General features: G+C 50.7%; 1 protein-coding gene across 1 annotated transcript in view; it reads right to left on the reverse strand.

Annotated features, from left to right (window-relative positions):
- Nucleotides 1–228: 228 nt before the first annotated feature.
- The window catches only part of LOC119970949 (myosin-9-like), a 66941-nt gene continuing 44761 nt past the window's right edge, over nt 229–22408 (reverse strand). Inside the window, exons 6-7 of the mRNA XM_038806060.1 lie at nt 12747–12872; nt 229–399 (exon numbers count right to left, since the gene is read on the reverse strand). Of these exons, the coding sequence (XP_038661988.1) occupies nt 229–399; nt 12747–12872 (297 nt within the window). The remainder of the gene's footprint in view (nt 400–12746; nt 12873–22408) is intronic.

Genomic DNA, 22408 nt, shown 5'->3' on the forward strand with positions numbered 1-22408 from the left:
TGCAAGTGGGGAGGAGTGAGTTGTTAAAGTTAAGAGGCATCTGCTGGGTGGAAGGATTTAAGATCCAGATCAGCAATGAGCTAGTTGAAGTTTGGAACAGGTTCAAGGGGATGAATGGCCTCCTCCTGTTCTTGTGTTGAGCACAGCTATCAAATCTGGGACCTGGAATTATAGGGGAGTCAGCACCACATGGTGCTCATTAAACAATTATGAGAGTGATCAGACAGTTTAAGTTACGCTGAAACAGGAGAGGAACATCTGGTACATCTGCTTAATCATCAGCCATTGTAAACTGACCTCAATCTGTTGCTGGAGAGCTTGAAGACAATGTTGATTGTAATGACGTTCTTGCTCAAACATTCCAGCTAACATCTGACACTGAGCTTCCTCTGACAGCACCTACAACATAACAACATTCCCCAACTCAGCAGGCGTGACCAATCGTCAGTATAGTCAAAAGGCAAATCTTTTGAGTTTTTTTACAGAGGGTGGTGGGTGTAGGTTGTTAAAATTAAAGTTGTTATCAAGATACATTTGAGGGTTGGGTCTCCTTGGAGAGAAGAAGTCTAAGAGGAGATTTGATGGAGGTGTTTCAAATCATGAGGGGACTGGACAGAGTAGATCGGGAGATACTGTTCTCACCTGGGAATCTTGGTAGTGCCACTCTGGCACTTTGGCCCTGCCACTCTGGCACTGCCAGGGTGCCTGGGTGACAGTATCAGGGGGACCGTCAAGCTCACTTAGAGATCGGGGCACCCACTCAAAATGGCGGCCCGATCTCTGAGGAGGCATTCTGTCCGGCAAGTTCGCCTCCCATGACTGGAAAAAGTTCCAAGGGTGCGATTCTCCCAAAGAAACAGTGACCGGAGAATCCCGCCCAAGGTCAATGGACTTCTCCATCGTCTGTGTCTCTCCCGTGACCATCTTGTGGTGGGCGGTGCGGAAGGATCCAGACCCAAAGCTAATTTCTGGCCGGTTTCTCAGGGAGTTTCTCGGAGGCTCTGCCGATGAGTTCCCCACCGCTATTCAATGACACAATTATTTTTTGGGGCCTTGGGAAGTTTCTCACTGGTTTAGCCCACACTTAGAATTTATTTTAGCACTGGGGAGCTGAACTCACTGATCGGGTTATCACTTTGAAAGGGTTCCCCGGTCTCTAAGTGAGCTTGTGGACCAAAGCCGCACATAGCACCGTTTTTTACTTTGGGGAGCTCCGCTTGCTGGCACTCCAGTTGCAGCAAGAGATCGGGAAAGGCCCTGAAAAGAATCCCCAACCTCCCCACCCAGCCCAAATGCAATCTGGGAGGGTCCCTGCCACCCCCATACCCCCTCCCCAACAATCCCCTCCCCAACACCCACGCTGGGCACCCCAACCTGATTGCAGACAGGTAACAAATGCCAGCTTGGCAGTGCCATCTCACATCCTGAGTGTCTATGCAAGCTGGCAATGCCAGCATGCAGGTGGCACTGCTAGGGTGCCAGGCTGCAACTGCCAGGGTACCCATATGACACCAGCGGTGCCAGCACACCACCCTGTCCAAACGGCATGCAGCTGGGAGCCTCCAAAACCATGGGAGACCCCCATGAGTGTTGTTCCGTCTAGTCCCCATTTGTGGGGACCAGTGCTGAATGGCATCGTCTAAGGTGCCTGAGGCAAAGGGGTTCAATCCCAAAGCTTCAGGTACCTCAGAAATCTGCACATTAGAGTGAAGCTTACTGCCTTGCTCTAATATGCAGATTTGCTAAAATCGCAACATTTTGCGAGATCGTGGTGACTGTCGCGAGGTTTTGCGAGCTGGGTAGATCCTAGGAGCATGGTTTCCCGGAAAGGCAGCTCGCCATAGCGCAGTGTAGCCGATGCATCATGCCCATGGGCATTACCATACACCTCCCAAGTGAGGACATCCTGCTATGGGGTCCCTGGGAGTTCTGCCTCTTCAGGCACCCCCATGGCCACTTACAGGACCCTTCCCTTCCAGGAACCCCACCCGCCACCCCCACAAATCTCCCAGAGGCCCCTGCTTACCTGCCCTGCATGCCCCCCCTCCCACCCTTCGAACTCCCCTCCACCCTCCTTTCATGGGCATCGATCCTTGGCAATGGTACCTGGGCACCCTCCTACTACCACCCTGGCACTCAGACAGTGCTCCTGCCAGCTTGGCAGTGCCATCTGGGCACTTTGGCAGTGCCAGCTGGCCAATACCAAGGTACCCAGGTTCCAGGGGGCCAACCATCACTATCGTTGGCCACCCAGAGGTCTGTGATGGACCGGGAGACCCCCCTGGATGCTGTTCCGCAGGAGTACCGAATGGCACACTCTGTGGCCTCACTGGGGATCCCGCGAGGTGTAAAGACTTCTGGGAAACCTGCGAGAGGCCGCTCCTGGCATTCACCAGCCTCTTCGCACTCGAGCGGTGGATCTAGACCGGGGAGAAACTCCCCAAGGCCAAAATGACTAAATGAACAGTTTAGATCTCATCCAAAAAGCCAGCAAGAAACACTGCGCCAAACCCATTTTTTTAATAACTTGCAGATTTTGAAATTGCACCCTGTACATCAAGGTAGAGTTCATGAATAAATATCAGGCAGAGCAGGAGTCCCAACACTGACCTTGGGGAATTTACATTTTGATAGCACCTTTCACCACCTCAGGATATCGCAAAGCGTTTTACTGCCGATACACATCCGAAGTGTGGTTATTGTTGACGAGAGAAATGAGAATGCCAATTTACACCCAAAGTGGAATGTGGTTATGACACAGAATAACTGTTTTAGCAATGTTGGTTGAGCAATGAATATTGGCCATGACACCTGAGGCACTCTCAATTACAACGCGAAAGTTAGGTCAGTAATCAAAGGCTTTAATAAGCAGTGAACAATGGCAGCATCCAAGAGAAGCGTGCTCGCAAAATGGAGTCTCATCTTAAATACTGTTTCCCAGGGGGCGTAGCCAGAGGCGGAGTCCCCCAGGGTTCCAAGCCTCTTAAAGGGGCAATGCCAAGCCTCTTAAAGGGGCAAGGTATTCCGATCATCACAACACCAGAGAAAACTCTCCAGCTCTTCTTCGAAACAGCCTTCCTCTTTCAGATTTTCCCCATGTGACATGGAGCCGCCAAAATGCTGCTTGATCACCTTCCTGTCAACCACCATTTTTTTGATTTGGTCGGAGGTTTTACAGCCAGATGTCCTTATTGCCGCTAACCCTTCCCATTTAACCAGGGTGGGAGTACCGATACAAACCGGATTGTCTGCATCAGTGGCGAGAGGCTTCTTCCTCAAATTAGTACCTTGGAATATTTATATGTACTCACAGGGTAAACGATGACATCCATTTACATCTCCTCTAAAAGAAGACATCTCCAAAAGTGCAGGACTCCCTCAGTACTGCTCCTCTGACAGTGCAGCGCTCTCTCAGTACTGACCCTCTGAAAGTGCAGCACTCTCTCAGTACTGACCCTCTGACAGTGCAGCGCTCCCTCAGTACTGACCCTCTGATGGTGCAGCACTCCCTCAGTACTGACTCTGACAGCGCAGCGTTCCCTCAGTACTGACCCTCTGATAGTGCAGCACTCCCTCAGTACTGACCCTCTGATGGTGCAGCACTCCCTCAGTACTGACCCTGACAGTGTAGCACTCCCTCAGTACTGACCCTCTGGCAGTGTAGCACTCCCTCAGTACTGACCCTCTGACAGTGCAGCACTTCCTCAGTACTGACCCACTGACAGTGCAGCACTTCCTCAGTACTGACCCTCTGACAGTGCAGCTCTCCCTCAGAACTTTTTTTTTTCTCCAATTATTTTTTCCAATTAAGGGGGCAATTTAGCATGGCTAATCCACCTAGCCTGCACATCTTTGGATTGTGGGGGTGAAACCCACACAGACACGGGGAGAATGTGACAACTCCACACGTACAGTGACCCAGGGCCAGGATTCGAACCCGGGTTCTCAGCACCGTAGGCAGCAATGCTAACCACTGTGCCACCGTGCCCCTCCCTCAGTACTGGCCCTCTGACAGTGCAGCACTCCCTCAGTACTGACCCTCTGACAGTGCAGCACTCCCTCAGTACTGACCCTCTGACAGTGCAGCACTTTCTCAGTACTGACCCTCTGACAGTGCAGCGCTCCCTCAGTACTGACCCTCTGACAGTGCAGCACTCCCTCAGTACTGACCCTCTGACAGTGCAGCACTCCCTCAGTACTGACCCTCTGACAGTGCAGCACTCCCTCAGTACTGACCCTCTGACAGTGCAGCGCTCCCTCAGTACTGACCCTCTGACAGTGCAGCACTCCCTCAGTACTGAAACCCTCTGACGGTGCAGCACTCCCTCAGTACTGACCCTCTGACAATGCAGCACTTTCTCAGTACTGACCCTCTGACAGTGCAGCACTCCCTCAGTACTGACCCTCTGACTGTGCAGCACTCCCTCAGTACTGACCCTCTGACAGTGCAGCACTTCCTCAGTACTGACCCTCTGACAGTGCAGCACCCCCTCAGTACTGACCCTCTGACAGTGCAGCACTCCCTCAGTACTGTCCCTCTGACAGTGCAGCACTCCCTCAGTACTGTCCCTCTGACAGTGCAGCACTCCCTCAGTACTGGCCCTCTGACAGTGCAGCACTCCCTCAGTACTGTCCCTCTGACAGTGCAGCACTCCCTCAGTACTGGCCCTCTGACAGTGCAGCTCTCCCTCAGTACTGACCCTCTGACGGTGCAGCACCCCCTCAGTACTGACCCACTGACAGTGCAGCTCTCCCTCAGTACTGACCCTCTGACAGTGCAGCACTCCCTCAGTACTGACCCTCTGACGGTGCAGTGCTAACTCAGTACTGGCCTCGGACAGTGCAGCTCTCCCTCAGTACTGACCCTCTGACAGTGCAGCACTCCTCAGTACTGACCCTCTGACAGTGCAGCACTCCCTCAGTACTGACCCTCTGACAGTGCAGCACTCCCTCAGTACTGACCCTCTGACAGTGCAGCACTCCCTCAGTGCTGACCCTCTGACAGTGCAGCACTCTCTCAGTACTGACCCACTGACAGTGCAGCTCTCCCTCAGTATTGACCCTCTGACAGTGCAGCGCTCTCTCAGTACTGACCCTCTGACAGTGCAGCACTCCCTCAGTACTGACCCTCTGACGGTGCAGTGCTAACTCAATACTGGCCTTGGACAGTGCTGTCCTTCTCATAGGACATCACTCTCTCAGTTACCAAACTGATAATTTATCTATCTGTCTTTGAATCTCTCTTGTGTAGGATTTATGGAGAGAAGCTGGTAATCCCCAGTCCTCTGTGCCTGGGTGAAAACCCATTTCAGATTTAGGTAGGCACTATACCCCTGTCCTTTTCTACATTATCAATATTGTTGGGAAGTTCTAGAATTTTGTAATTTGTTTCCATTCTTGTTTTGATTTAGATTTTGGGCGCGATTAGCAGACAAAAAGCTTAATTCCACTTTTGGCCATGTTTGGAGGGGTATTTCTTGGTGCCTGCAGTGCTGAGAATCACCCCATTATTCAATGGCATTTTGCTGGGTTTCTCGGGGGAACCCTCGGGGAGTTTCTGCCCACTGAGGCCATGCTCAGAGAGATCTCCTGCTGGTGATCATCAGCAGGAATGGCTGCTCATGGATCAGGGCGCCATTTTGAATGGCAGCCCCAATCCTCCCCCTCACCCCCTTTCAGGCCCCTGCCAGGCATTATTGGCCCCCTTTCATCCCCTCCAAACCTTCTCCAGGCCTTGGAAAGCCCCCCCCCCCCCCCCACCTCCCCGCCCCCACCATCTTTCCAATTGGCAAGGCCTCCCCTCTGGGCCCGACCCCTAGAAGTGCTGGGCTGGCAGTGCCAAGGCCCCGAGGTGCCCGGGGAAGTGCCAGATCACTACCCTGCCCCGTCCTTGGCCACCCAGAGGTCTGTATTGGCCGACGAGGCCCCTCGAGATCCGTTACGCCTGATCAATGTTAGTGTAGACCAGTACTAAATGGCACCCTGGCAAGGTCTTGCCACGGGCACGTCGTTGACTCCCGGGTACTGGGTGTTTCATTTAAATATGCCGATCGCTCATCCAGCGAGCTCCAGATCCTGTCGGGCAGAGTGACTGGGGTGACTCACGATCAGCCCGGTGCCCAGCGCAGAGGCCAATTTGGGGTTCTCCAGGGATTTGCCCAGAGCACCCAGAACGTGCCAGACACAACGTGATCACTAAATCGCGACCCCATTCCTACTTTCAGAATGTGACCAAAGTAGTAAAGGGAGCTGGTGAGTAGAAATTGCTTTAGTGTTTAAATCGGTGAGTTCTGTTGCTTTGTTAATACTGACCTTGAAGTGAAACACTGGAGGATTAGATTATTCAGCTGCTTGCTCAGTCCTCACTGCTGTTTTATATTACCTTTCAGTTTGTTCGAATTTGGTTAGTGCGCTGTGCGGTTGGCAACTTAATGGTTAAGTGCATATTGTAGCCAATTATGTCATTGACACCTATTGTCCTGTGGATGAATTACTTATTTGCCACAGGGAGTTGTGATGTCCTGATGTGACACTTGGAGTGGGGACACCTTTGAGAGGGTCGTGAAGCTTCAGATCAACAGTGGATGCAAACTCATTTTAAGGCTTTCTTGACACACATCAATTATTTCCAGCATCACTTTGCAACTCAGTTTATCAAAGGTGCAAGAGAAATAGTGGCCTATCTTTATCATTATTACTGTTTAACCTCCTGGTTGGCACAGTCATATTTTCTCAACCCAAGTGAGTTTGGTCTCCTGTTGCCTCAGGTTGCTCCAGGTCTTTCTTATCTCACCCATTCTGAGAACGAGGAAGAGATAAGACTTGTTTTCATCACCTGATGACATCTCTCAGAAACCTCTCAAAGTGTTGCACCTATGGGCCTTGCTGAAGGATAAGGTTGCAGGCTACAAAGGTACAAACAAGAGCTTTATTGGAAAGGCGTTTACTCTGCAGGCTGTTAGGATAGACCGCCCGTTTGTCCGAACAAACGGCCAGTGACGTCATCAAAATGATATGTCACGTGATTGGACTCTTAAAGTGACCTTGCCCCAACTAGGAACAAACGTGAATACACAACACCTGCAGTCAGACAGAATTCTGAAGGTTTGGTATTCGAGGAATGAGCAAAATACCAGGAAATAACAGAAAATATCAGCGCATAACACAAACCAGTAATTTGAAATTCCTGACTCAAATACTCAGGGCAGCACGATAGCCTTGTGGATAGCACAATTGCTTCACAGCTCCAGGGTCCCAGGTTCGATTCCGGCTTGGGTCACTGTCTGTGTCGAGTCTGCACATCCTCCCCGTGTGTGCGTAGGTTTCCTTTGGGTGCTCCGGTTTCCTCCCACAGTCCAAAGATGTGCAGGTTAGGTGGATTGGCCATGATAAATTGCCCTTCGTGTCCAAAATTGCCCTTAGTGTTGGGTGGGGTTACTGGGTTATGGGGTTAAGGTGGAGGTGTTGACCTTGGGTAGGGTGCTCTTTCCAAGAGCCGGTGCAGACTTGATGGGCCGAATAGCCTCCTTCTGCACTGTAAATTCTATGATATCTATGAAATAAACTGCAGCACATCCAGGAGGGGGAGAGTTACCTGGACACTTTGTTTCAGGAGGCGGTCACACCCTATAGATTAAGTACCTCAAATTCGGTCAGTGGTCAGGGACAGCAGGGTGTGACTGTAAGTGAGGCAGGTCCTGAACTCAGGGATCCTGAATTCAGGAACAGAGGAGCCTCAACTCTTGACCTTATCCAACAGGTGTGAGGGGCGCGATTCTCCGCTCCCCAGGCCGCTCTGGCAACCCCGCGATTCTCCCACCCCCCTCCAAAATGGCGTGTCGCATTTTGCGACACGCCGCTCGGAGAATCGCGGGTCGCCGCCGATTCTCCAGCCCGGATGGGCCGAGCGGCCTGCCGTTCCCGACCTGTTCACGCTGGCGGCAACCGCACCTGGTCGCTGCCGGCATGAACAGCACGCAAAAGGTGAGTTTGGGGACTGTGGGGTGCGGAGAGGGGATTGAGCACCACGGCCGTGCTCGGGAGGGGACTGGCCCGCGATCGGTGCCCACCGATCGTTTCCTACAGTCCTTTTCCTCATCCACACAGGGAGCAAGTACCTTGGGCGGAATTCTCTGCAACGGCCGACGCCGTCGTGAAACCCGGAGTGTTTCACGATGGCGTCGGAGGCCGCTCCTCGCCCCCTATTCTCCCCCCCGGGGCGTCTCCAAGAGACGCACTCTTTCCCCTCCGCCGCCCCGCAAGATCAAGCCGCCACGTCTTGCGGGGCAGCGGAGGGGAAGACGGGCACCGCGATTGGCCGGCTCCAACCCGCGCATGCGCGGCTAACGTCATTAGGCGCCGCCAACCGCGTCATCCTCGGCGGGCCGCCTTAACGCCAGCATCAAGGCCTAGCGGCCGAGTTTGACGAAATTCCGCTCATAACCCCCCGGGGGTGAGAATAGGGAGCGAGGAGCGGCCTCCGACGCTGTCGTGAACACTCCGGGTCTCACGACGGCGTCGGCCGTTGCAGAGAATTCCGCCCAAGGTACTTGCTCCCTGTGTGGATGAGGAAAAGGACTGTAGGGAGGATGAGCTAGCCGACCATTGCACCGTAGTACAGGAGGACATTTAAGCGGGGAAAGCAAAAAGACAAATGGTAAATTGTAGGGGATTCTATAATTAGGGGGATTGATATCATCCTTTCTAAGCAGGATTGAGGGACATTGTTAACTGACTGGAAAGGATATTGGAGTGGGAGGGGGAGGATCCAGTTGTTGTGGACAATGTTGGGATAAACAACATAGGCAAGACTAGGAAAAGAGACCTGTTGGGGATTATCAGGAGCTAGGAACTAAATTAAAGAACAGGTCCTCAAGATGAGAAAATTAGGGAAGAAACACATGGCTAAAGGAGTGGTGCAGGAAAGAGGGGTTCCATTACATGGGGCGTTGGCATCAGTATTGGAACAGGAGGGATCTGTACCATTGGGACAGTCTTCACCGGAACTGATCTGGGACCAGTGTTCTAGAGGAAAGGACAAATAGGGTGGTCACAAAAACTTTAAAGTCTTTAAAAGAAGGGAAGGTAACTCCTTCCTCATCCCATTGTAGTCTGCTTTGTTTAAGCACAAGACACTGGTATTGGATTTTATCTTCTCACCTTCCATCTGTATTTTAAATTCAACCACACTGTGATCACTCTGTACTGTGATGGCCTCCTGTACCACGTGACGTATAATGGTTAATGGGAAGCAAAGCAGCAGGTTAGCATGTGGGGAGAACTACACGGAAAATTATGAAAAAAGTTAAAGGGAAGAACTTAGGAGATGTTATTAATGGAGGTGTTAGGATTTTAAAAGGTGTCACTTTACCTGAATGCTCGTAGCACTCAAAACAAGGTAAATGAGTTGACAGCACAAATCATCACGAATGAGTATGATGTAGTGGCCATTACAGAGACATGGTTGCAGGGTGGTCATGACTGGGAGTTAAATATCCAAGGCTATCAGACTATTAGGAAGGACAGACAGGAAGGTAAGGAATGTGGTGTAGCTCTGATATTTAAGGATGACATCAGGGCAGTAGTGAGAGATGATATAGGTTCTATGGAGAAAAAGGTTGCATCCATTTGGGTAGAAATTGGAAATAGTAAGGAGAAAAAGTCACTGATAGGCATAGTCTATAGGCCACCAAAGAATAACATCACAGTGGGGCAGGCAATAGACAAAGAAATAACTGATGCATATAAAAATAGCACAGCCATATCATGGGAATTTTAATCTACACGTCGATTGGTCAGACCAAGTCGGTCAAGGCAGCTTGGAGGAGGAGTTCATAGAATGTATCCCCGATATTTCCTTGAACAGTATGTAATGGAACCTATGATGGAGCAAGCTAACCTAGATCTGGTCCTGTATAATGAGACAGGAATAATTAATGATTTCATAGTTAGGGACCCTCTCGGAAGGAGCGATCACAGTATGATTGAATTTAAAATACAGATGGAAGGTGAGAAGATAAAATCCAATACCAGTGTCTTGTGCTTAAGCAAAGGAGACTACAATGGGGGTGAGGAAGGAGTTGGGTAACTCCTATGGTGGGACAATTGAGGAACAGTGGAGGACTTCCAAAGCAAATTTTTACAGTGCTCAGAAAAGTATATACCGGTGAAAAGGAAGGACTGTGGAAAAGGGATAATCAGCCATGGATATCTAAGAAAATAAAGGAGGTTATCAAATTGAAAGAAAATGCATACAAAGTGGCAAAGATTAGTGGGCAACTAGAGGATTGGGAAATCTTTAAAGGTCAACAGAAGGCCACGAAAAAAGCTACAAAGAAAAGTAAGATAGATTATGAGAGTAAAAGGTGGCACGGTGGCGCAGTGGTTAGTATTGCTGCCTCACGACTGCTGGGACCCGGTTTGATCCCAGCCCCGGTCACTGCCCGTGTGGGGTTTGCACATTCTCCCTGTGTCTGCATGGGTCCCACTCCCACAACCCATACTAAATTGCCTCGTAATTGGAAAAATAATTGGGTACTATAAATTTATTTTTAAAAGATTATGAGAGTAAACTAGCTCAAAATATAAAAACAGACAGCAAGATTTTCTACAAATTTCTAAATCAGAAAAAGAGTTGCTCAGGTAACCGTTGGTCCTTTAGAGGATGAGAAGGGGATTTAATAATGGGAAATGAGGGAATGGCTGAGTTGTTGAACATGTATTTAGTGTCGGTCTTCACAGTGGAAGACACAAATAACATGCCAATAATTGATGGCAAAGAGGCTGGTGAGGACCTAGAAACGATCATTATCGTGTTGGGCAAGCTAATGGAGCTAAAGGTAGATAAGTCTCCTGGCCCTGATGGAATGCATCCCAGGGTACTAAAAGTGTTGGCGGGGGAAATAGCAAATACGCTCGTGCTAATTTAGCAAAGTTCGCTGGACTTTGGGGCGGTTCCGGCAGATTGGAAAACAGCAAATGCGATGCCACTGTTTAGAAAAGGAGGCTGACAAAAGGCAAGTAACTATACGCTGGTTAGTTTAACTTCCGTAGTGGGGAAAATGGTTGAATCTGTCATCAAGGAAGAAATAGCGAGTTTTCTGGCTAGAAATCGTCCCATTAGGCAGACGCAGCATGAGTTTATGAAAGACAGGTCACGTTTAACTAATCTACTCAAATTCTTTGAGGAGATTACGAGTGCGGGAAACCGGTGGATGTAGTGTATCTGGATTTCCAGAAGGCATTCAACAAGGTGCCACACAAAAGGCTGCTGCATAAGATAAACGTGTGTGGCATCATGGGTAATGTATTAGCATGGATAGAGGATTGGTTAACAAACCGAAAGCAAAGAGTGGGGATAAATGAGTGTTTTTCTGGTTGGCGATCAGTGGCTAATGATGTGCCTCAGGGATCAGTGTTAGGACCACAATTGTTATACAGATGATTTGGAGTTGGGGACCAAGTGTGACATGTCAAAGTTCGCAGATGACACTAAGATGAGTGGTAGAGCAAAGTGTGCAGAGGACACAAAGTCTGTGGAGGGATATAGATAGTTTAACTGAGTGGGCAAGGGTCTGGCAGGTGGAATACAATGTTAGTAAATGTGAAGTCATCCATTTTGGTAGGATGAACAGAAGATATTGCAGCATGCTGCTGAGCAGAGGGACCTACGTGTCCTTGTGCATGAATCACAAAAAGTTGGTTTGCAGGTGCAGCAAGTAATTAAGAAGGCAAATGGAATTTGTCCTTCATTGCTACAGGGAGGGAAACAAAGGACACAGAACAGACAGTGCAGAAGGGAGACCATTCGGCCCATCGAGTCTGCACCGACCCATTTAGGCCTCCCTTCCACCCTATCCCCGTAACCCCTCCTCACCATTTTTGGACACAAAGGGCAATTTAGCATGGTCAATCCACCTAACCTGCACGTCTTTGGACTGTGGGAGGAAACCGGAGCACCCGGAGGAAACCCACGCAGACATGGGGCGAACGTGCAGACTCCGCACAGACAGTGACCCAGCGGGGAATCGAACCTGGGACCCTGGCGCTGTGAAGCCACAGTGCTAGCCACATGTGCTAGCGTGCTGCCCACAAACATGTATAATTATGAAGGGAATAGATAGGATAGAAGCGGGGAAGGTATTTCTACTGGCGGATTAAACTAGAACTAGAACTAGCGTCAAAACAAGGGGGAGCAGATTTTGGACTGAGTTGAGGAGGAACCTCTTCACCCAAAGGATTGTAAATCTATGGAATTCCTTGCCCAATGAAGCACTGAGGCTATCTCATTGAATGTTTTTATGAAAAAGATAGATTTTTGAACAGTAAAGGAAATGAGTGTTATGGTGAGCAGGCGGGTAAGTGGAGCTGAGTGCACAAAAAGATCAGCCATGATCTTATTGAATGGCAGAGCTGGCTCGAAGGATCAGATGGCCTACTCCTGCTCCTAGCTCTTAACCACGGACGCTTTCTGGTATCAATCACTTGTTATATATACATAGAGTACAGAAGCTGCCTATTAGGCCGTTGTGCTGATGCCAGCTCTTTGAAAGTGTTATCCAAATAGTACCACTCCCGTGCCCCTCCAACCACCCCCCCAACCCCCCCACTACCACCACCACAGATTCCAACACCCTTTCAGGTGGCACATTCAATTTTACACCAATTGTTGTTTCTTATTGGCATGGCACCGTGCAAAGATTAAAGTAGAGTTCATGAGAGGTCAGTTCTGGTTGAGGAACACCAACCTTATTGTGCAGAACTGTGACCTGCTGCCTGAGGTCCTTGGTGCACCGGTGAAGCAGTCGGTTTTCAGAATTCTCATGGTCCAACAGGATTTGATCACTGCTCTGCAGTGCCATTAACGTCGCCAGCTGATAAACACAATAGATTCATCACTGAAAGCACTTGTTGCAAGTCATATCGCCCCTTCGGTAAATGCCTCAATTATTTAGATCAATGAAAGCCCTTTCAATCCAATAAAGCCTCTGTGTGGTAAAGGTCAGAGGGAGCGCAGCGCTGCTGGAGGGCCAGTACTGAGGCAGAACTGCGCTGTGGGAGAGACAAGAATCAGGGAGCACTGCTCTGTCAGAGGGTCAGTACTGAGGGAGTGCTGCACTGTCAGAGGGTCAGTACTGAGGGAGCGCTGCACTGTCAGAGGGTCAGTACTGAGGGAGCGCTGCACTGTCAGAGGGTCAGTACTGAGGGAGTGCTGCACTGTCAGAGGGGCAGTACTGAGGGAGTGCTGCACTGTCAGAGGGGCAGTACTGAGGGGGTACTGCACTGTCAGAGGGTCAGTACTGAGGGAGTGCTGCACTGTCAGAGGGTCAGTACTCAGGGATTGCTGCACTGTCAGAGGGGCAGTACTGAGGGAGTGCTGCACTGTGAGAGGGTCAGTACTGAGGGAGTGCTGCACTGTCAGAGGGTCAGTACTGAGGGAATGCTGCACTGTCAGAGGGTCAGTACTGAGGGAGTGCTGCACTGTCAGAGGGGCAGTACTAAGGGAGTACTGCACTGTCAGAGGGTCAGTACTGAGGGAGTGCTGCACTGTCAGAGGGGCAGTACTGAGGGAGTGCTGCACTGTCAGAGGGTCAGTACTGAGGGAATGCTGCACTGTCAGAGGGTCAGTACTGAGGGAGTGCTGCACTGTGAGAGGGTCAGTACTGAGGGAGTGCTGCACTGTCAGAGGGTCAGTACTGAGGGAGTGCTGAGCTGTCAGAGGGTCAGTACTGAGGGAGTGCTGCACTGTCAGAGGGTCAGTACTGAGGGAGCACTGCACTGTCAGAGGGTCAGTACTGAGGGAGCGCTGCACTGTCAGAGGGGCAGTACTGAGGGAGCACTGCACTGTCAGAGGGTCAGTACTGAGGGAGCACTGCACTGTCAGAGGGTCAGTACTGAGGGAGTGCTGCACTGTCAGAGGGCCAGTACTGAGGGAGTGCTGCACTGTCAGAGGGTCAGGACTAAGAGAGTGCTGCACTGTCTGAGGGGCTGTACTGAGGGAGTGCTGCACCGTCAGAGGGTCAGTACTGAGGGAGTGCTGCACTGTCAGAGAGTCAGTACTGAGAGAGTGCTGCACTGTCAGAGGGTCAGTACTGAGGGAGTGCTGCACTGTCAGAGGGTCAGTACTGAGAGAGTGCTGCACTGTCAGAGGGGCAGTACTGAGGGAATGCTGCACTGTCAGAGGGTCAGTACTGAGGGAGTGCTGCACTGTCAGAGGGTCAGTACTGAGGGAGTGCTGCACTGTCAGAGGGTCAGTACTGAGGGAGTGCTGCACTGTCAGAGGGTCAGTACTGAGGGAGTGCTGCACTGTCAGAGGGGCAGTACTGAGGGAGTGCTGCACTGTCAGAGGGTCAGTGCTGAGGGAGCACTGCACTGTCAGAGGGTCAGTACTGAGGGGGTGCTTCCCTGTCAGGGTCAGTACTGAGGGAGTGCTGCACTGTCAGAGGGTCAGTACTGAGGGAGTGCTGCACTGTCAGAGGGTCAGTACTGAGGGAATGCTGCACTGTCAGAGGGGCAGTACTGAGGGAGTGCTGCACTGCAACAGGGTCAGTACTGAGGGAGTGCTGCACTGTCAGAGGGTCAGTACTGAGGGAGCGCTGCACTGTCAGAGGGGCAGTGCTGAGGGAGTGCTGCACTGCAACAGGGTCAGTACTGAGGGAGTGCTGCACTGTCAGAGGGTCAGTACTGAGGGAGTGCTGCACTGTCAGAGAGTCAGTACTGAGGGAGTGCTGCACTGTCAGAGGGGCAGTACTGAGGGAGTGCTGCACTGTCAGTGGGTCAGTACTGAGGGAGCGCTGCACTGTCAGAGGGTCAGTACTGAGGGAGTGCTGCACTGTCAGAGAGTCAGTACTGAGGGAGTGCTGCACTGTCAGAGGGGCAGTACTGAGGGAGTGCTGCACTGTCAGTGGGTCAGTACTGAGGGAGCGCTGCACTGTCAGTGGGTCAGTACTGAGGGAGCACTGCACTGTCAGAGGGTCAGTACTGAGGGAGTGCTGCACTGTCAGAGGGTCAGTACTGAGGGAGAGCTGCACTGTCAGAGAGTCAGTACTGAGGGAGTGCTGCACTGTCAGAGGGTCAGTACTGAGGGAGAGCTGCACTGTCAGAGAGTCAGTACTGAGGGAGTGCTGCACTGACAGAGGGTCAGTACTGAGGGAGTGCTGCACTGTCAGAGGGTCAGTACTGTATCTCTTTCAGCTCAGTGTGATCTCTGTCTCTCTCAGCTCAGTGTGATCTCTGTCTCTCAGCTCAGTGTGATCTCTGTCTCTCAGCTCAGTGTGATCTCTGTCTCTCTCAGCTCAGTGTGATCTCTGTCTCTCAGCTCAGTGTGATCTCTGTCTCTCAGCTCAGTGTGATCTCTGTCTCTCTCAGCTCAGTGTGATCTCTGTCTCTCTCAGCTCAGTGTGATCTCTGTCTCTCTCAGCTCAGTGTGATCTCTGTCTCTCTCAGCTCAGTGTGATCTCTGTCTCTCTCAGCTCAGTGTGATCTCTGTCTCTCTCAGCTCAGTGTGATCTCTGTCTCTCAGCTCAGTGTGATCTCTGTCTCTCTCAGCTCAGTGTGATCTCTGTCTCTCTCAGCTCAGTGTGATCTCTGTCTCTCTCAGCTCAGTGTGATCTCTGTCTCTCTCAGCTCAGTGTGATCTCTGTCTCTCAGCTCAGTGTGATCTCTGTCTCTCTCAGCTCAGTGTGATCTCTGTCTCTCTCAGCTCAGTGTGATCTCTGTCTCTCTCAGCTCAGTGTGATCTCTGTCTCTCAGCTCAGTGTGATCTCTGTCTCTCAGCTCAGTGTGATCTCTGTCTCTCAGCTCAGTGTGATCTCTGTCTCTCTCAGCTCAGTGTGATCTCTGTCTCTCAGCTCAGTGTGATCTCTGTCTCTCTCAGCTCAGTGTGATCTCTGTCTCTCAGCTCAGTGTGATCTCTGTCTCTCTCAGCTCAGTGTGATCTCTGTCTCTCTCAGCTCAGTGTGATCTCTGTCTCTCAGCTCAGTGTGATCTCTGTCTCTCTCAGCTCAGTGTGATCTCTGTCTCTCAGCTCAGTGTGATCTCTGTCTCTCAGCTCAGTGTGATCTCTGTCTCTCAGCTCAGTGTGATCTCTGTCTCTCTCAGCTCAGTGTGATCTCTGTCTCTCAGCTCAGTGTGATCTCTGTCTCTCTCAGCTCAGTGTGATCTCTGTCTCTCAGCTCAGTGTGATCTCTGTCTCTCAGCTCAGTGTGATCTCTGTCTCTCAGCTCAGTGTGATCTCTGTCTCTCAGCTCAGTGTGATCTCTGTCTCTCTCAGCTCAGTGTGATCTCTGTCTCTCTCAGCTCAGTGTGATCTCTGTCTCTCTCAGCTCAGTGTGATCTCTGTCTCTCTCAGCTCAGTGTGATCTCTGTCTCTCTCAGCTCAGTGTGATCTTTGTCTCTCAGCTCAGTGTGATCTCTGTCTCTCTCAGCTCAGTGTGATCTCTGTCTCTCAGCTCAGTGTGATCTCTGTCTCTCTCAGCTCAGTGTGATCTCTGTCTCTCAGCTCAGTGTGATCTCTGTCTCTCTCAGCTCAGTGTGATCTCTGTCTCCTCAGCTCAGTGTGATCTCTGTCTCTCAGCTCAGTGTGATCTCTGTCTCTCAGCTCAGTGTGATCTCTGTCTCTCTCAGCTCAGTGTGATCTCTGTCTCTCAGCTCAGTGTGATCTCTGTCTCTCAGCTCAGTGTGATCTCTGTCTCTCAGCTCAGTGTGATCTCTGTCTCTCAGCTCAGTGTGATCTCTGTCTCTCAGCTCAGTGTGATCTCTGTCTCTCAGCTCAGTGTGATCTCTGTCTCTCTCAGCTCAGTGTGATCTCTGTCTCTCTCAGCTCAGTGTGATCTCTGTCTCTCTCAGCTCAGTGTGATCTCTGTCTCTCAGCTCAGTGTGATCTCTGTCTCTCTCAGCTCAGTGTGATCTCTGTCTCTCTCAGCTCAGTGTGATCTCTGTCTCTCAGCTCAGTGTGATCTCTGTCTCTCAGCTCAGTGTGATCTCTGTCTCTCAGCTCAGTGTGATCTCTGTCTCTCAGCTCAGTGTGATCTCTGTCTCTCTCAGCTCAGTGTGATCTCTGTCTCTCTCAGCTCAGTGTGATCTCTGTCTCTCAGCTCAGTGTGATCTCTCTCTCTCAGCTCAGTGTGATCTCTCTCTCTCAGCTCAGTGTGATCTCTGTCTCTCTCAGCTCAGTGTGATCTCTGTCTCTCAGCTCAGTGTGATCTCTGTCTCTCTCAGCTCAGTGTGATCTCTGTCTCTCTCAGCTCAGTGTGATCTCTGTCTCTCAGCTCAGTGTGATCTCTGTCTCTCAGCTCAGTGTGATCTCTGTCTCTCAGCTCAGTGTGATCTCTGTCTCTCAGCTCAGTGTGATCTCTGTCTCTCTCAGCTCAGTGTGATCTCTGTCTCTCTCAGCTCAGTGTGATCTCTGTCTCTCAGCTCAGTGTGATCTCTGTCTCTCTCAGCTCAGTGTGATCTCTGTCTCTCTCAGCTCAGTGTGATCTCTGTCTCTCTCAGCTCAGTGTGATCTCTGTCTCTCTCAGCTCAGTGTGATCTCTGTCTCTCAGCTCAGTGTGATCTCTGTCTCTCTCAGCTCAGTGTGATCTCTGTCTCTCAGCTCAGTGTGATCTCTGTCTCTCTCAGCTCAGTGTGATCTCTGTCTCTCAGCTCAGTGTGATCTCTGTCTCTCTCAGCTCAGTGTGATCTCTGTCTCTCTCAGCTCAGTGTGATCTCTGTCTCTCTCAGCTCAGTGTGATCTCTGTCTCTCAGCTCAGTGTGATCTCTGTCTCTCAGCTCAGTGTGATCTCTGTCTCTCTCAGCTCAGTGTGATCTCTGTCTCTCTCAGCTCAGTGTGATCTCTGTCTCTCAGCTCAGTGTGATCTCTGTCTCTCAGCTCAGTGTGATCTCTGTCTCTCAGCTCAGTGTGATCTCTCTCTCTCTCAGCTCAGTGTGCTCTCTGTCTCTCTCAGCTCAGTGTGATCTCTGTCTCTCTCAGCTCAGTGTGATCTCTGTCTCTCTCAGCTCAGTGTGATCTCTGTCTCTCAGCTCAGTGTGATCTCTGTCTCTCTCAGCTCAGTGTGATCTCTGTCTCTCTCAGCTCAGTGTGATCTCTGTCTCTCAGCTCAGTGTGATCTCTGTCTCTCTCAGCTCAGTGTGATCTCTGTCTCTCAGCTCAGTGTGATCTCTGTCTCTCTCAGCTCAGTGTGATCTCTGTCTCTCAGCTCAGTGTGATCTCTGTCTCTCTCAGCTCAGTGTGATCTCTGTCTCTCAGCTCAGTGTGATCTCTGTCTCTCTCAGCTCAGTGTGATCTCTGTCTCTCAGCTCAGTGTGATCTCTGTCTCTCAGCTCAGTGTGATCTCTGTCTCTCTCAGCTCAGTGTGATCTCTGTCTCTCAGCTCAGTGTGATCTCTGTCTCTCAGCTCAGTGTGATCTCTGTCTCTCTCAGCTCAGTGTGATCTCTGTCTCTCTCAGCTCAGTGTGATCTCTGTCTCTCAGCTCAGTGTGATCTCTGTCTCTCAGCTCAGTGTGATCTCTGTCTCTCAGCTCAGTGTGATCTCTGTCTCTCAGCTCTGTGTGATCTCTGTCTCTCTGCTCAGTGTGATCTCTGTCTCTCTCAGCTCAGTGTGATCTCTGTCTCTCAGCTCAGTGTGATCTCTGTCTCTCTCAGCTCAGTGTGATCTCTGTCTCTCTCAGCTCAGTGTGATCTCTGTCTCTCTCAGCTCAGTGTGATCTCTGTCTCTCAGCTCAGTGTGATCTCTGTCTCTCAGCTCAGTGTGATCTCTGTCTCTCTCAGCTCAGTGTGATCTCTGTCTCTCAGCTCAGTGTGATCTCTGTCTCTCTCAGCTCAGTGTGATCTCTGTCTCTCTCAGCTCAGTGTGATCTCTGTCTCTCAGCTCAGTGTGATCTCTGTCTCTCTCAGCTCAGTGTGATCTCTGTCTCTCTCAGCTCAGTGTGATCTCTGTCTCTCTCAGCTCAGTGTGATCTCTGTCTCTCTCAGCTCAGTGTGATCTCTGTCTCTCAGCTCAGTGTGATCTCTGTCTCTCAGCTCAGTGTGATCTCTGTCTCTCAGCTCAGTGTGATCTCTGTCTCTCAGCTCAGTGTGATCTCTGTCTCTCTCAGCTCAGTGTGATCTCTGTCTCTCTCAGCTCAGTGTGATCTCTGTCTCTCAGCTCAGTGTGATCTCTGTCTCTCAGCTCAGTGTGATCTCTGTCTCTCTCAGCTCAGTGTGATCTCTGTCTCTCTCAGCTCAGTGTGATCTCTGTCTCTCAGCTCAGTGTGATCTCTGTCTCTCTCAGCTCAGTGTGATCTCTGTCTCTCTCAGCTCAGTGTGATCTCTGTCTCTCTCCGCTCAGTGTGTTCTCTGTCTCTCTCAGCTCAGTGTGATCTCTGTCTCTCAGCTCAGTGTGATCTCTGTCTCTCAGCTCAGTGTGATCTCTGTCTCTCTCAGCTCAGTGTGATCTCTGTCTCTCAGCTCAGTGTGATCTCTGTCTCTCAGCTCAGTGTGATCTCTGTCTCTCAGCTCAGTGTGATCTCTGTCTCTCTCAGCTCAGTGTGATCTCTGTCTCTCAGCTCAGTGTGATCTCTGTCTCTCTCAGCTCAGTGTGATCTCTGTCTCTCAGCTCAGTGTGATCTCTGTCTCTCAGCTCAGTGTGATCTCTGTCTCTCAGCTCAGTGTGATCTCTGTCTCTCAGCTCAGTGTGATCTCTGTCTCTCTCAGCTCAGTGTGATCTCTGTCTCTCAGCTCAGTGTGATCTCTGTCTCTCTCAGCTCAGTGTGATCTCTGTCTCTCTCAGCTCAGTGTGATCTCTGTCTCTCTCAGCTCAGTGTGATCTCTGTCTCTCTCAGCTCAGTGTGATCTCTGTCTCTCAGCTCAGTGTGATCTCTGTCTCTCTCAGCTCAGTGTGATCTCTGTCTCTCAGCTCAGTGTGATCTCTGTCTCTCTCAGCTCAGTGTGATCTCTGTCTCTCAGCTCAGTGTGATCTCTGTCTCTCAGCTCAGTGTGATCTCTGTCTCTCTCAGCTCAGTGTGATCTCTGTCTCTCAGCTCAGTGTGATCTCTGTCTCTCAGCTCAGTGTGATCTCTGTCTCTCAGCTCAGTGTGATCTCTGTCTCTCTCAGCTCAGTGTGATCTCTGTCTCTCAGCTCAGTGTGATCTCTGTCTCTCTCAGCTCAGTGTGATCTCTGTCTCTCAGCTCAGTGTGATCTCTGTCTCTCTCAGCTCAGTGTGATCTCTGTCTCTCTCAGCTCAGTGTGATCTCTGTCTCTCTCAGCTCAGTGTGATCTCTGTCTCTCAGCTCAGTGTGATCTCTGTCTCTCAGCTCAGTGTGATCTCTGTCTCTCTCAGCTCAGTGTGATCTCTGTCTCTCAGCTCAGTGTGATCTCTGTCTCTCAGCTCAGTGTGATCTCTGTCTCTCTCAGCTCAGTGTGATCTCTGTCTCTCTCAGCTCAGTGTGATCTCTGTCTCTCAGCTCAGTGTGATCTCTGTCTCTCTCAGCTCAGTGTGATCTCTGTCTCTCTCAGCTCAGTGTGATCTCTGTCTCTCAGCTCAGTGTGATCTCTGTCTCTCTCAGCTCAGTGTGATCTCTGTCTCTCTCAGCTCAGTGTGATCTCTGTCTCTCAGCTCAGTGTGATCTCTGTCTCTCTCAGCTCAGTGTGATCTCTGTCTCTCTCAGCTCAGTGTGATCTCTGTCTCTCTCAGCTCAGTGTGATCTCTGTCTCTCTCAGCTCAGTGTGATCTCTGTCTCTCAGCTCAGTGTGATCTCTGTCTCTCAGCTCAGTGTGATCTCTGTCTCTCTCAGCTCAGTGTGATCTCTCTCTCTCAGCTCAGTGTGATCTCTGTCTCTCAGCTCAGTGTGATCTCTCTCTCTCAGCTCAGTGTGATCTCTGTCTCTCTCAGCTCAGTGTGATCTCTGTCTCTCAGCTCAGTGTGATCTCTGTCTCTCAGCTCAGTGTGATCTCTGTCTCTCAGCTCAGTGTGATCTCTGTCTCTCTCAGCTCAGTGTGATCTCTGTCTCTCTCAGCTCAGTGTGATCTCTGTCTCTCAGCTCAGTGTGATCTCTGTCTCTCTCAGCTCAGTGTGATCTCTGTCTCTCAGCTCAGTGTGATCTCTGTCTCTCTCAGCTCAGTGTGATCTCTGTCTCTCTCAGCTCAGTGTGATCTCTGTCTCTCAGCTCAGTGTGATCTCTGTCTCTCAGCTCAGTGTGATCTCTGTCTCTCAGCTCAGTGTGATCTCTGTCTCTCTCAGCTCAGTGTGATCTCTGTCTCTCTCAGCTCAGTGTGATCTCTGTCTCTCAGCTCAGTGTGATCTCTGTCTCTCAGCTCAGTGTGTTCTCTGTCTCTCTCAGCTCAGTGTGATCTCTGTCTCTCAGCTCAGTGTGATCTCTGTCTCTCTCAGCTCAGTGTGATCTCTGTCTCTCAGCTCAGTGTGATCTCTGTCTCTCTCAGCTCAGTGTGATCTCTGTCTCTCTCAGCTCAGTGTGATCTCTGTCTCTCAGCTCAGTGTGATCTCTGTCTCTCTCAGCTCAGTGTGATCTCAGTCTCTCAGCTCAGTGTGATCTCTGTCTCTCAGCTCAGTGTGATCTCTGTCTCTCTCAGCTCAGTGTGATCTCTGTCTCTCAGCTCAGTGTGATCTCTGTCTCTCAGCTCAGTGTGATCTCTGTCTCTCAGCTCAGTGTGATCTCTGTCTCTCAGCTCAGTGTGATCTCTGTCTCTCTCAGCTCAGTGTGATCTCTGTCTCTCAGCTCAGTGTGATCTCTGTCTCTCTCAGCTCAGTGTGATCTCTGTCTCTCAGCTCAGTGTGATCTCTGTCTCTCCGCTCAGTGTGATCTCTGTCTCTCAGCTCAGTGTGATCTCTGTCTCTCAGCTCAGTGTGATCTCTGTCTCTCTCAGCTCAGTGTGATCTCTGTCTCTCTCAGCTCAGTGTGATCTCTGTCTCTCTCAGCTCAGTGTGATCTCTGTCTCTCAGCTCAGTGTGATCTCTGTCTCTCAGCTCAGTGTGATCTCTGTCTCTCTCAGCTCAGTGTGATCTCTGTCTCTCAGCTCAGTGTGATCTCTGTCTCTCAGCTCAGTGTGATCTCTGTCTCTCAGCTCAGTGTGATCTCTGTCTCTCTCAGCTCAGTGTGATCTCTGTCTCTCTCAGCTCAGTGTGATCTCTGTCTCTCTCAGCTCAGTGTGATCTCTGTCTCTCTCAGCTCAGTGTGATCTCTGTCTCTCAGCTCAGTGTGATCTCTGTCTCTCAGCTCAGTGTGATCTCTCTCTCTCAGCTCAGTGTGATCTCTGTCTCTCTCAGCTCAGTGTGATCTCTGTCTCTCAGCTCAGTGTGATCTCTGTCTCTCTCAGCTCAGTGTGATCTCTGTCTCTCAGCTCAGTGTGATCTCTGTCTCTCTCACTCAGTGTGATCTCTGTCTCCTCAGCTCAGTGTGATCTCTGTCCTC

Source organism: Scyliorhinus canicula, chromosome 9, assembly GCF_902713615.1.
Source record: "Scyliorhinus canicula chromosome 9, sScyCan1.1, whole genome shotgun sequence".
Classification (NCBI taxonomy): domain Eukaryota; kingdom Metazoa; phylum Chordata; class Chondrichthyes; order Carcharhiniformes; family Scyliorhinidae; genus Scyliorhinus; species Scyliorhinus canicula.